General features: G+C 44.3%; 1 protein-coding gene across 1 annotated transcript in view; it reads right to left on the reverse strand.

The window, feature by feature from the left end:
• Positions 1-13,412, reverse strand: part of RPF2 (ribosome production factor 2 homolog) — a 30,226-nt gene that overhangs the window by 3,389 nt on the left and 13,425 nt on the right. The window contains exons 7-9 of the mRNA XM_015418754.1: positions 10,679-10,778; positions 2,844-2,946; positions 1,168-1,312 (exon numbers count right to left, since the gene is read on the reverse strand). Of these exons, the coding sequence (XP_015274240.1) occupies positions 1,168-1,312; positions 2,844-2,946; positions 10,679-10,778 (348 nt within the window). The remainder of the gene's footprint in view (positions 1-1,167; positions 1,313-2,843; positions 2,947-10,678; positions 10,779-13,412) is intronic.

Below are 13,412 nucleotides of genomic sequence, written 5' to 3' on the forward strand. Positions count from 1 at the left end.
GTGTGTGACTGCAATAAAGAAGGCCAATGCTATGCTGGGGATTATTAGGAAGAGTATTGAAAACAGATCAGCCAGTATCATAATGCCCCTATATAAATCAATGGTGCGACCTCATTTGGAATACTGTGTGCAGTTCTGGTCACCACACCTTAAAAAGGATATTATAGCTTTGGAAAAAGTGCAGAAAAGGACCACTCGAATGATAAAAGGGTTGGAACACTTTCCCTATGAGGAAAGGTTAAAGCGCTTAGGGCTCTTTAGCTTGGAGAAATGACGACTGAGGGGTGACATGATCGAAGTTTATAAGATTATGCATGGGAAAGAGCAGGTAGAGAAAGAGGTACTTTTCTCCCTTTCTCACAATACAAGAACTCGTGGGCACTCCATGAAATTGCTGAGCGGTCGGGTTAGAACGGATAAAAGGAAGTACTTTTTCACCCAAAGAGTGATTAACACATGGAATTCACTGCCACAAGAAGTGGTGACGGCTACAAGCATGGACGGCTTCAAAAGGGAATTAGATAAGCATATGGAGCAGAGGTCCATCAGTGGCTATTAGCCACAAGGTATAGATAGGGGCTCTGGGGCAAGTGATGCTCTGTCATCTTGGTGCTTGGGGGGGGGGGTCAACAGTGGGAGGGCTTCTAATGTCCTGGCCCCACTGGTGGACCTCCTGATGGCACCTGGTATTTCTGGCCACTGTGTGACACAGAGTGTTGGACTGGATGGGCCTTTGGCCTGATCCAACATTGGTGTCTCTTATGTTCTTATATGCTGTTGAGCAAGTTCAGTGTCTTCTAAGAACTTCATTTCCCACCAGTCCAAAGTTAAGGATTTTTGAGGGGCTGGATGGATGGCAGAGACTCTAACATAAGAACCTTTGCTCTGGGGGAAAAGGTGCACCTTGCCAAAGGAAATGTTCAATGATTAATTTCTAGCAGCTAACACTTTTTCTTGGCCGAGCTGGTATCTTGTCATCTGGCAGAATATAATAGTAGGAAAAATTGGATACAGATTACATTTATGGATAATGGGAAATTCACTAATAGTGCATAACAAATTCTGACAAATATTCCTTTATTATTTATATTAACAGATTTGGATGGCAAAGAACCTACACGTTTCTTGAAAAAGTCTTCCACAAGTTAAAAAAAGTTGCCTACATACCTTGAGAGCTTTAGGCTGCTTTAGAGATAACTTATAAAGATCATCTGAAGCCAAATGAGTCCTCCTTATCACCAAATCTAGTGAAGGTCCCATGTCTTCAAGTTCAATCCTTGGTATTTTGCAACCAGACTTCTTCAACAATACTCTTAAACAAAAGGGAAAAAAATGGCTATTCATTTGAGCTGAAATTCTAGTACATGGGACTGAACATGCCCTATGTCAGTTCAGTGCTTGCATTCTGGACCACATGCTTTATTTGAAGGACTGCTGTAAAGTTCTTTCTTTAGTACAAAATGATGATGAGATCGTGCTAGTACAATATCCTAAGGTCATGAGAAGAGCTCTGTCTCTTCAGCATCACTGCATTTTTTCCCCTGGCAAATCATGTGCATCTACTATATGGTCCTACCCTATTTTTCTTGCACAGAACCTACGTTATCACAGTGCAAACCACTTTTACTTAGTATAGCAGGACAATACACTGAGGACAGATCAGATTGCAACCCGCTATCATAAAACTGCAACTTGTACTCACTTCCTTCAAATTACAATCATATTTAAATGCATCTTTGTAACACACACACTAACAGAATTGCAGAAAACAGTTTGAGTCCAGTGGCACCTTTAAGACCAATAAAGTTTTATTCTAGGTACAAGCTTTCGTGTGCACACTCACTTCTTCTGAAGAAGTGTATGTGCACAATCTCTCCCTATAATATAATTCTGTAAGACGCAAAGTCACGCAATGCGCACCTACAGTGTATGGACGGCTCGCCTGTCCGTCAACGGCTTGCCCACGTCCCATTGGCCACGTCGTCTGAGTCCCACCTCAGATGCTGCTTCAAGCGACCTGCGCAGGATCTTCCCGGCGGCTGGAGGCGGCAGGCGGCTGGCTGGGGCACAGCGGAGGAGGTGGCTGACGTGCGGAGGGGTGGCTGGAGGTGACCGCTGGCAGCGACGACCTGCGCGGGATCTTCCCGGGGGCTCGAGGCGACCGGCGGCCGCCTGGGTCAGGCCGGAGAGGGGGAGGACGCCAGCCTGCGGCGGTCAGAGCGGAGAGGGGGGAGGAGGTGAGCGCCGTGCGCGGGACAGCCGAGAGCCGCGAGTGGCTGCAGACGACGGCCGCCAGCCTAAGACCGGCGGCCACCTGGAGCAGGGCGGGGAGGGGGAGGAGGCGACGGGGGGGGGCTAGCTGCCCGTTGTATCGCCCTTCTCAACGGGCCTTGCTCCCTAGTAAAGTTATACCTACAATAAAACATTGTTGGTCTTAAAGGTGCCACTGGGCTCAAACTTTGTTGTGCTGCTTCAGACCAACACAGACCACCAGAACTGCAGAACTTCATAGTATCTGTTCTAAGTTTCATTTCAAAACCATGAACTTAAACAAAGGCTTTGATGACAAAACAGATAACCTTAAAATTGAAGAAACTGTTTATGCTGAAAAATTTTGGAATCTAAATTATAAACTGTAAATACTAGCTGAAATTTAAGGAAGTTATGTGTATAACTGCTTGTGGGTAGAATTATTCTTTAATGGCTGGATCCTGTAACACACACTAATTCAGTCCTACAAAAGCATTTCCAAGTCAAATACTTAGTAAGAATATTACAACTGTACAGTGTGGCTGGAAACAAATATTTCCAAAAGGGGCTCCAAGCAACAGAGACTTACTTACTTGTAACTTCTCATATAGATTTTTTCATCCACAGCTGTGAAGTGAAGAACATGTTCTAAACCTGCCAGGCGTACACTGGGCACAGTAGGGCCTCTGAAGAAATCTAAAAGGGGAAGAACAGCAAGCACCATTTCTAGATGACAACTTTGACAAGGAAGCATAGAAAGTTTTAAAAAAAGAAATACAGTTCACTTTACCACAAGAGAAATGCATTAAAAAAAAAAAAAAGCTGTTGGCAACACAGGGAAGAAGAAAATGCCTCCTTAAAAAGGCACTGGACAGCAAAGTGCTGAGATACAGTTATCAATGTCACAGGTTAAAGGGAAGGGGTTATTACAAAAGAACTCACTGGGTGACAGGCACAAACAGGATACACATGGCTTATGTGGAACAGGAGGTAAGGAAATCAAGTCTTGGTGGTGGCCAGAACAGCTGGCTACAAAGCCCAGCCAAAATGTGTGCAGCCCCAGCCAAGGTATACATTGTGAAAAGAAAAGTAATACGATCACTGAATATTCAAAGTGTAACACAGGATTAAAAACGGATATAGGAATACTTTACTCGCTACTGTAATTTACGATTTTTCAGCTTTACACAACATACACTGTCAAAGTTCAGTCCAACGCCTATCTATGAGGAAAGGCTTATCAGCTTTGATGTAAGGTATTGGGGTTGCTCAGTTTAGGGGGGAAATTATCGTATCAACAGTATTTTTTTGCTCCTGCCCTGGAGATATTGTTTACTATATTCCTTACTAGCAAGATAAGAAAAGATGTCCCCCTCCCAATGAGATCTTCCCTCATTGGGAGGGGGACATATTTTCTTATCTTGCTAGTAAGGAATATAGTAAACAATATCTCAAGGGCAGGAGCAAAAAAATACTGTTGATACGATAATGCATGACCTGTCAAAATGTCACACAATAAAGGAAGTGTAGAGAAACAGTCGCTTCATAACCTTCTTACGTTCAAAGTGATATGCTCATTTTTGTGATATGCTCATAATTTTTTGGAATTAACTTCTGTTTCACCCTCTTTTTACTCCCAAATTGATACTTTAAAAAAATTACAGTCTCACAAAATGTGGTATAATATTGGATTTCAGTTACAAGGAAAAGTGTGTGTGTGTGTGGGGGGGGAATCCATGATTCTCTGGTCTCAGTGACCCCAGATATGGGAAACTGGCATTTGAATGCAAAAGCTACTTCATGTTGATGCAGCAGTTTAAGGTAAGTAGATGCTGAGACAGCAGCTACGATAAGCAGGGGGTAGCCTTTCAGCATTGATTTTTTTTCACACTACCTTGGAAGTTCTGAAAAACAAAACATTCATGTTATCAGGAACCTGTTTCACACGGAGGTAAAAAACTCCAGATACTACCTCTGCATAATTTTATTTTGGTACTATAAACAATTAAATTGGAATCTCTCTTCTAACAATTGCAGTCTGATTCCAATACCAGACTAGAAGGCCTTTAATATCTCTAGCTGGTTTACAGTAACCACAACTATACTTTAGCACAGAAAAAAGTGCATGACACAATGCCTCTGTCATTGTTGAGGTGGTGTCATGCACTTTTTCCTGCACCTATTTTCAGGGGATATCAAAGATAGACAGGCACACTGTAATGAAAACTGTATCAAGTATAGAGATATCACAAGGCCACATTCTTGGTATGTATACCCTTATTCTATTTTCAAGAGGTTTTTTTCCCCTGTGCGGATACTTATTTCCACCACCAGGGGGCTCACTCTCCCCCAACAGCTTTTCCTACATTGTCAGTAGACTTCCTGGGTTTGTAGAAAAATCCAAAAACTAAAAAAATCCCTTCAGGGACTGCTGAATTCCCCCCAAAACCTTTTGAAATGGCCTCTGCAGGGATCTGCTTCAGGCATCAATGGTGAGAGATCAGAATGTTCGGGGGGGGCTTCTAACTGGCTCTGTCAGTAAAAGGGTGGGGGAAGTGCCCTTTCCTGGCCTATTTCAGCCTTTCAGGGAGGGAGGGAAGGAGGGAGCCTAGGGGCCAGGCCTCACAAGAGTTGCCAGTGCCAGGCTGGGGGATTTCTAGAGATTTTGTGGTGGACTCTAAGGAGAGCTGGGTTTGGGGAAGGGAGAGGCCTCAGCTGGGTATAATGCCACAGAGTCCACCCTCCAAAGCAGCCATTTTCTGCAGGGAGACAGACCTCTGCTGTCTAGAGTCCAGTTGTAATTCTGGGGGGTCTCCGGGTCCCATTTGGAGGTTGGCAACTCTAGGCCTGGCAGTAGTCTAGGGTTGCCAGGTCCCCCCTGATTTGCATGACTCACCTAGCCTCGGCTGCTTGCTACCGTTCATCAGCAGCCACCGTATGAAAGCCAGTGAGGTGCAGCAGTTAGAGCTTCAAAGTAGGGTCTGCAAGACCCAGGTTCAGATCCTCATCTTGCAGTGGAAGCTGACTGCATGATTTTGGACCAGTCACATATTTCAGCCCAACCAAGCTCACAGGTTTGTTGTGCAGATAAAAAGGAGGAGGGAATAATGAAAGCTGCTTTGGTCCCCACTGTGGAGAAAGACTGTAATTTTCCTAGGTAGAGGCTGGGGGGTGGAGATGGAAAGCAGAAGACAGAGAGGCAAATAAAGGTAGGTTGGCTGTTGGGTGGGAAGGAAATAGGGTTGCCAACTCCAGGTTGGGAAATTCCTGGACATTTGAGGGGTGGAGCCTGGAGAGGGTGGGATTTGAGGAGGGGAGGAACTTTGGACTGGTGTAATGGCATAGACTCCACCCTCCAGCCATTTCCTCCACAAGAACCACCATTGCCAGCCTCCAGGTGAGGACTGGAGATCACCCAGAGTTACAACTGTTGTCCAGGCGACAGAGATCAGTTTCCTGGGATAAAACGGCTGTTTTGGAGGGTTGAGTCTATGGCATCATACCCTGCTGAGGCTGCTTGCCACCCCAAGCCTCACTGTCCCAAGGCTCCACCCCCAAATCTCCAGGAATTTCCCAACCTGGAGCTGGCAGCCCTAATGTGAATTGATCTCTGTAACTGGGAGATCCATTGTGATTCCCAGACCGCTGCCACTGCTGCTGTGGGGGGGAGAGGAAGCAGGTTGGTGGCTAGGAGCACTGCTACCACTGCTGCTGCTGCTCTGCGGAGTGGCAGAAAGAGAGAGAAAGAGTGATGAAGTGGGGAGGCAGAAAAACAAAGAGAAAGATGACAGGTCAGAAAGAGAGAGGAAGTCACATGCATAGAGGAGAAATAGAGAGTAAGAAAAGGGGGGCAGAGGGGAGAAATAGTGAGAGAGAGGTAGGGGTGAGGAGAGGAAGCAAAGGTGTTATTAATGAGATAACCATCCCGCAAGTTTCTTGCGGGTCTCCACTTGTTTTAAGACAATTCTCAAACCACAGCATGGCCTACTATAACTGTTTTGGTAGGGGGTGAAAAGGCACAAAATAGAGAATAATGCACTTTGAAAGGTTCTGCAACACAAAGTTTTACTAGAAATTCCCTACATGACATACAGAGTTAGGTGAAGTTCACAAATGGTTGCACATACAATTGTCCCGAACATGGTATGGCAGTCAAGGAAGTGCGGCCCAAACACAATTGGTTGCCTATACATGGACCCTGAGACAAAGTAAGGCCTAATCATGCACATAGAACTCTAAATAGGGATTAATATGCAATATTTTAAGCGAGTGAAGTGGAAAACAATGCTTTCAGGGAGAAAAGACTGGCTTTAGATTCTGATGCTTGAAGCATACCAGATCTGTAATGCAGGTGAAACACATCCAAGAATGTGTTTCATGCTTTTTTCAACACTTCAGCCAAAGCAAGTTTCTATAGGCAGCAACAATTTAGAAGAGAGCCAGAAACATGAAGTGCAAAAACACTGTTTATCAATCTGTTTGAACACTCCCTCTGCTAAATTATGGAATTTCCAATTGGAGAATGCAGAAGAAAATGTTTTCCTGGCATTTTAGTGCCAAATGTTCTTATTCTGTGATGGAGATTCTACATGGAGGAGGAGACTGAATTTATACCCTACCTTTCACTCGGCGTCTCAGAGAAGATTACAATCTCCTTTCCCTTCCCCTCCACACAACAGACACCCCATGAGGTAGGTGGGGCTGAGAAAGCTTTTTCAAGCACTGCCCATGAGAGAACAGCTCTGAGAGAACTTGTGACTAAACCAAAGTCACACCAGCAGCTGCATGTGGAGGAGTGGGGAATCAAACCCGGTTTTCCCAGATTAGAGTTCGTGCTCTTAACCACTACACCAGACTGGTTAGTTTTTGTTGTGTTCTATGTTTTAATGAAATGAGATACTTAAATGGTGCTGTTCCACCTCTTTCTCCTTTTTAAGTTAAAATCCACACAGGGAGCATTAGATCACACCATGGGTTTCACACCTATGTTGAGAGCCCTGGCCGGGAAGCCTAAAAAGCTTAACATATAACCTACCTAATGCGGAGTCCACCCCAGTCTTGCGCAGCCCTCCTTCACTGTGCATGCTCAGAGGCTAAGAGAGACTCCGCCCCCACCCAGCTCATCTTTAACTGCCTCCTGACCAGACGTTTTTTCTTCATCGCCCGGGAAGCCGGCTCAAAATTAAAACAACGGTGATCACTAATATTAGTGAAAAGCAGTCAATCTTTCTCTCACGTATTCCGGCCCATCCCGTAGCTTACGGGGTGGCCTATGGGACCAACTCCCTTTTTTCAACAGTGCCTGAACTGTGCAGCAAAGACCTCCCCAACTGACGGGCACGACCACTGCTTGCGCTGCCTGGGGGAGAATCACAAGACTGGCACCTGTGTATCCTGTAAAGGGTTCACCAGTCAAGCAAGAAAAAATAGAGCTGCTCACCTGAGAATCTTCCTCTTAGAGCAATTCTTAGCTCCTGTTATGGCAGAGCCCACTGGATCTCACCAAACGCCGCCTTTCCCATCCATTGAGCGGGGAGATTCGGCACAATGGTCCCCGGCCATGTCTAGGCATAAGAGGGCTAAGGTGGACAAACCGCCCAAAAGACCAGCTGGGTTGAGCAAGAGCTCCTCGAAGACAAAGCGCCTTAAATCAGCAGTTAACGCTAAACCTGAGGAGGTCCTGCAGCCTGTGGATGAGCATCTCCAGTCAAAGCCAAAGATACAATCAATACTTGTTACTGGGCTGGACTTCTGGTTTTAGTGATCTAATGGCGGACGCGTCTCTTGGGAGCTCCCGAGGATGCGATCCGTGAGCCGGCGGATAATAGGGGGTGCGATTGTACGCACCCCCCCGGAGCCTTTGCGAAGGGCTCCTAGCCATGGGGCACTGAGGATCACCTCTCCCCCGGCACAGTGCCGGTGGACTGAGGAGTTCCGATGCCCCGACCGTCTCACCGCTGTGTTCCAGTAGTGGACTCAGAGACACACACCGGGACAAGCGAGTGGAGGTTGAGTGTTTTACATGTTTGATGGCGAGATCCACATGATCTACATTGAAAGTGTTGGTTGAAGCGAGAACCAGAGAAATGGCTGAAAGTCCCCCCTAAAGTAAGCGAGGGGGAGTGGGAACCCTCCCCACAGAAACAAAAACGGACTTAAAACTTACATGCCGGCGCCGGGGCACATGGGCCGACAGGACTGCTGCCTGCCCAGCTCAAACCACGCCCTAGATGCCGAGGTGGCGTCTGGGCTTATCACAGGGGGCGGGGCTGGGAGAACGGGGGAAGTGGTGGGAAAAGAGGGCAGTGCTGAGAGCCAGGGAAGGAATACAAGAAGGGGGAAGCGAAGGGGCCGGGGAGTAGAAACGTGCAAAAGGTGAGAAGAGAGAGCTAGAGTGAGCCTCCTGAGAGCACCTTGCACGGGGCAGAGGGACCTACGGGGTGAAGTCAACCCTGTTCCCTGCTCATATGAGGCCCCAACACTTCCCCACCTTCAGTGCCCCGGTTTGCAGGACCGACGATCCCGCCCAGAGGGCCACACCACGGCCACGGGAGGTGCCACACCCAGGGAGCACGGGGAGCACGACAAGGCGATTTGCAGACTTTTGGCAAACTTTGTTAAAGGTAAACAGCTTCAAAGATGTCGCTGAAGAAGACGGAGAAAGATAAGCAAATGAAACCTAAGCTTCCTTCAGGAAGTGCTAGCCCAGTGAGTGCAGTCATGTGACTTCTCTAAGATGCTAACAGAAGCATTGCGACCCCTGCTGGAGCAAATGAAGACACTCAATCAAAAGTTTGCTGCACAACAACAGCAACTAGATGAGACTTAAAAAAAAACAACCAGAGCTGAGAATCTTAAAGAAGTGGATGCCGACACCAAAAAGCTCAAAAAGCAAATGCAGGAGATGTAAAAGAAGAGAAAATCTGATGAAGCCCAGCTTTTACAGCTACAAATGGAAAAGGCAAGCTTTATACTGAGATTTCAGGGAGTTCCTGAGACTAAAGGGGAAAATCTTAAACAGATTTTGAGTGAGGCTTTGGGACCGGCTGCAGATTTTAAAGCGGATTTGCTTCAAGGCGAAATGGATGTGATCTATAGGTCATATTCAGAATACATAAAGAAAAATAACCTGCCCGGTGAGGTGGTGGTAAGATTCTCCAGAAATAACAAAACCATGCAGCACACAATACAAAATGGCAAGTAACAGCAAAACAATTGTGTGCTGAAATACCCACAAGAGTAAATGTACAAAAAGAGACTTCAGCAAAGTGAAAGACCTATGTAATCAGCAATAAATCTGTACATAAAATCTATCATAGGAAATATAGAAGTCTACAGAATGCATCAAGTCCAAAGTAGATATCCAACACTTTTCCTAGGTAGTATACAGTGTTTCAGACTTCTGGTCCTTCCTCAGGAACAAAGAGCCACAATAGAAAGTCTCATTCCAATTTCTTTACAAGACAATATTGTTCAGTTTCTTTATGGGCCAGGTCTCCTAAGCTTGAAAGTGCACCTCTCAAGGTTGCTACTATGTAGAATAGGACCAAAAATGCCTCCTATTGGTCCATTAGTTGTTATTGTCTATGAAGGCAGAGTGACCAGAGGATGATTCAATGCAACAATGCAACAAAATCAGCAATTTAATGCAGGATACCACAATTCTTGCCATAAGCATTACTACAAAATCAGAAACTTTCAGTGGCCTTTTAACATTTCAGAACTAATTCTAATATGTGGTACAATGGGAAGTTTTATCTTTTCCAGAGGATCTTTGAAACAAACATGTTTTAGCAGAATATCTTTTAGAAGTGCCTTAGAATAAAACGTTTTAAAAATCCATCAGACTGCTTGATTTACAGTGATATTCCTAGTCTGTATTTTCAGAGTCTTTACCTTATTTTACTGCACTATGATTATTTGCTGCTTTTTCTCTCTTAATTTGGTTTCACTTTATAGTTGTTTTTTTATTTGGGACATATATACAATATGGCAGGGTTCCCCAATGTGGTGCCCGTAGGCACCATGGAGCATGCCAACTCCTTTCTTGGTGCGTGCCAAATGTTCCTAGATATGGGTGGGCACAAATGGGGCTCCTGCCCAGTTAGCCATTACAGAACTAATTGGCTGTACAGATTCAAATAACCAGTGTTGGTTTTATTCTCTCATTCTTTCCCAGTGTATTTTCTAAAATTAGTCATCTTCTCCCCAGCACACAATTTTGTGGTTGCATCTACCACGCTGAGACAGAATTCCAAAGCTGTCCACAGGCTCAGAAAGGTTGGGAACCCCTGCTACATGGTTTTATTCTCCCTAGAAGCTTTCCTGGGTACACCATGGAGTAGAAGGGTGGGATAAAAAACATCCAGATAAATAAATGCCAGCTGAAAGATGAACACCACAAATGTAGCTATACAAAAATGCTTACCGATTAGAAGACTTTTTAATCTTCGATGGTTTTCACTTAAATCAAATGCATCCCCCGCAAATATCAACATAGGCTTTGTTCCTTCAGGACACTTGCTGTTCTGTTATAAACACATGGAAAGAAGATTTTAAAAGAAAAATGGAAGATGGGAAGGAAAGGCAACAAGTCAAAATTAGAACAGGAATTTTATTTAACACCATTCCATTTGCACAAGAGATACTGGAAGATGAAGTGCTGATTTTTCATTTCTCATCACTGTTGCTGTGTCCCAAACTCAAAAGGCTATTTGATGTAGTCATAACAGTTCACTCTGGAGGTCCAATATAATTTGATCAAAGGAGGTAATTATTGGGGGGGGGGGTTGCTTAAATATATGGGATACAGCCAATATGACTTAGCTCAGTGCTTCTTGCAATTATTTGCTTGGGTTTTGAACAAGTGGAAATGTTCTGAATGAACTTGGCATTGTGGGAAAGCAAGAACCACTGAGCCAAGTGGCAAAGGGACATTCTGAAGGGACAACAAGTAGCACTGGTAGCAGGAACTTGAGGTACACTGGACAGAGACCCTGCATCCTGCTGGATGAACCTTGGCGCACTTGGCAAGTAAAAAACCATACCAGGACACCAGAGGGTGGAGACTTCACAGATAGCCATAGATGGTAATAAGAAACTCTCAGCAGCATACAGACAATATACAATAATACAACAATTAAGACAGATATGCAAGCGGTGATATGCAATGGATGTCTAGACCTTGGTTGGAAATATCTACTATGACAAGGTTACCAACATCTGGAGAAAGCTTGTCCAGTTAAGTGCTTTGGGCTATTTACTCAGCTGCACTCACTTGGCTTACATAGCTATGGACTGGTAACTCATTCACAAGGCTGCAAATACCCGTCAGCTAGGCTGCTGGGCTCACTTTAGCACTATCATGGACCCAAACCAAGACAAGCATGCTTATTTGTCTATTATCCTGTGCTACTCACCCTCTGCTAAAATCTAATTATGTCTGTGCACTGTGCACTCAAGGGTGAATCAAAGGCTGGAGGGAGCAAAAAAGAAAACCACTAAGTGGAACAAGGAGCTCACAATTCATTCCACTTACATGCCAGCCAAAGTAAACAACAACAAATTAGTTATCTCCAGTAGTTCAAATGGCATATGGAAGAAAAGTTTTAATGAATGACCTGAGGCAGCAGCAAGCAGCCATGGTTCAAACCAACGAACAACATCACTAACTATGCTAGACATCTAATTAAGCCAATCAGAAGTCTAATCATCTTAGGCAGAACTCAAGCTATAGCTCACAGCCAGACTTGATCCTGAAGCAAGTTTTACACCCTGAAGAGCCTGCTTTTGCTATGTCCCACCCAATGTTGGTCTTCTCAAGTTTGTTTTTTTAAACACAGATTTCAATGAAATATGGATGAGTAAACATGGGGAACAGCCCCATGCAAATCTTTCTGCCTGCTTTACTGGATCAGGGCCAAGTTGAGTTCAACCAGCGTACTTGGTTGATGCAACACTCTACTGTTGAGGAGCTGGTTATTTCTGCCTGCTGCCTGCTTTTTCTTTCTTTTGAAAAGGCAAATTATAACTTATACCAAAGCAACTAACTTGCGTACACTTTTCAGGAGAGTTAAATGCAGCTTCTTGCCTCCAAAGTTTCCTGTTCCTTGTTATCTGTTCTGAAGTGTGGACACTGAATGATGAGCAGCTATGAAGCTGTCTGATACCCTTCCTATTCCACTGGAACTGTAAGGCTGTGTCTGCCACACCGCCACCAACTGCAGAAGGAGGCTCATCTAATTAAATGCGTCCCCATAAAGAAAATCCCTTCATAATGGTTTCAACCGATCTTCGGAGTCCAATATATCCAAATACCTTCTTGGTAATTCTTCCTGGTATGCATTTGGGAGTGCGATGGCTTCTAGTGGAACAGTCAATTTTGCGATTTTTATATAAAAGCGCTTATGTATGTTTTCCCATACTTTCATTAAAGATGCCCGTATCCAGTGCTGCTTGAAATATTTATGAACACTTGCTTTTCCATACCATAAGAATGCATGCCACCCTAATTGAAGGTCATGGCCTTCCAATTTCAGTGTTCTCTTATCTTCCAATGTGACCCAATCTTTAATCCACGTCAATGCAGCTGCTTTATAATAAAGGTTCCAATTAGGTTGGCCAAAGCCCCCCCTTTCTTTAGTATCTTGAAGAGCTTTCAGTCTTATTCTGGGTCTCTTGCCTTGCCAAATAAATTTTGATAACGCTTTGCTCCAGTTCCTTGAAGATTTTTTGGTTTTGAAGAATGGGTATTGTTTGGAATAAAAATAGCCATTTAGGAAGTATATTCATTTTAACTGTTGCGATGCGGCCCATCAAAGATATCTGTAAGTCTTTCCATTTCTCTAGATCCTGTTTTGTTTTCCTCAACAATTATGTATAATTATTCTCTTGTAATGAGCTGCATTTGTTTCTCATTACAATTCCTAGGTATTTTATTTTTTTCTGTAGTTGGAGACCTGATGTTTCTTGTAGTTGAGTTGTCCTCCCCTCTTCCATATTTTTTATTAATATTAATTCTCAAACCAGCTACAAGTCCATAGTCTCCAAGTTCTTGTTTCAAAGTAAGAATTGATTCCAGTGGGTACTCCAATATAAACACTAGGTCATCTGCAAATGCCAACAGTTTATATTCTTCTCCTTTTAGTTTCAGGCCCATAATC

Source organism: Gekko japonicus, unplaced genomic scaffold, assembly GCF_001447785.1.
Source record: "Gekko japonicus isolate JY-2015 unplaced genomic scaffold, Gekko_japonicus_V1.1 scaffold880, whole genome shotgun sequence".
In the NCBI taxonomy this organism is placed as follows: domain Eukaryota; kingdom Metazoa; phylum Chordata; class Lepidosauria; order Squamata; family Gekkonidae; genus Gekko; species Gekko japonicus.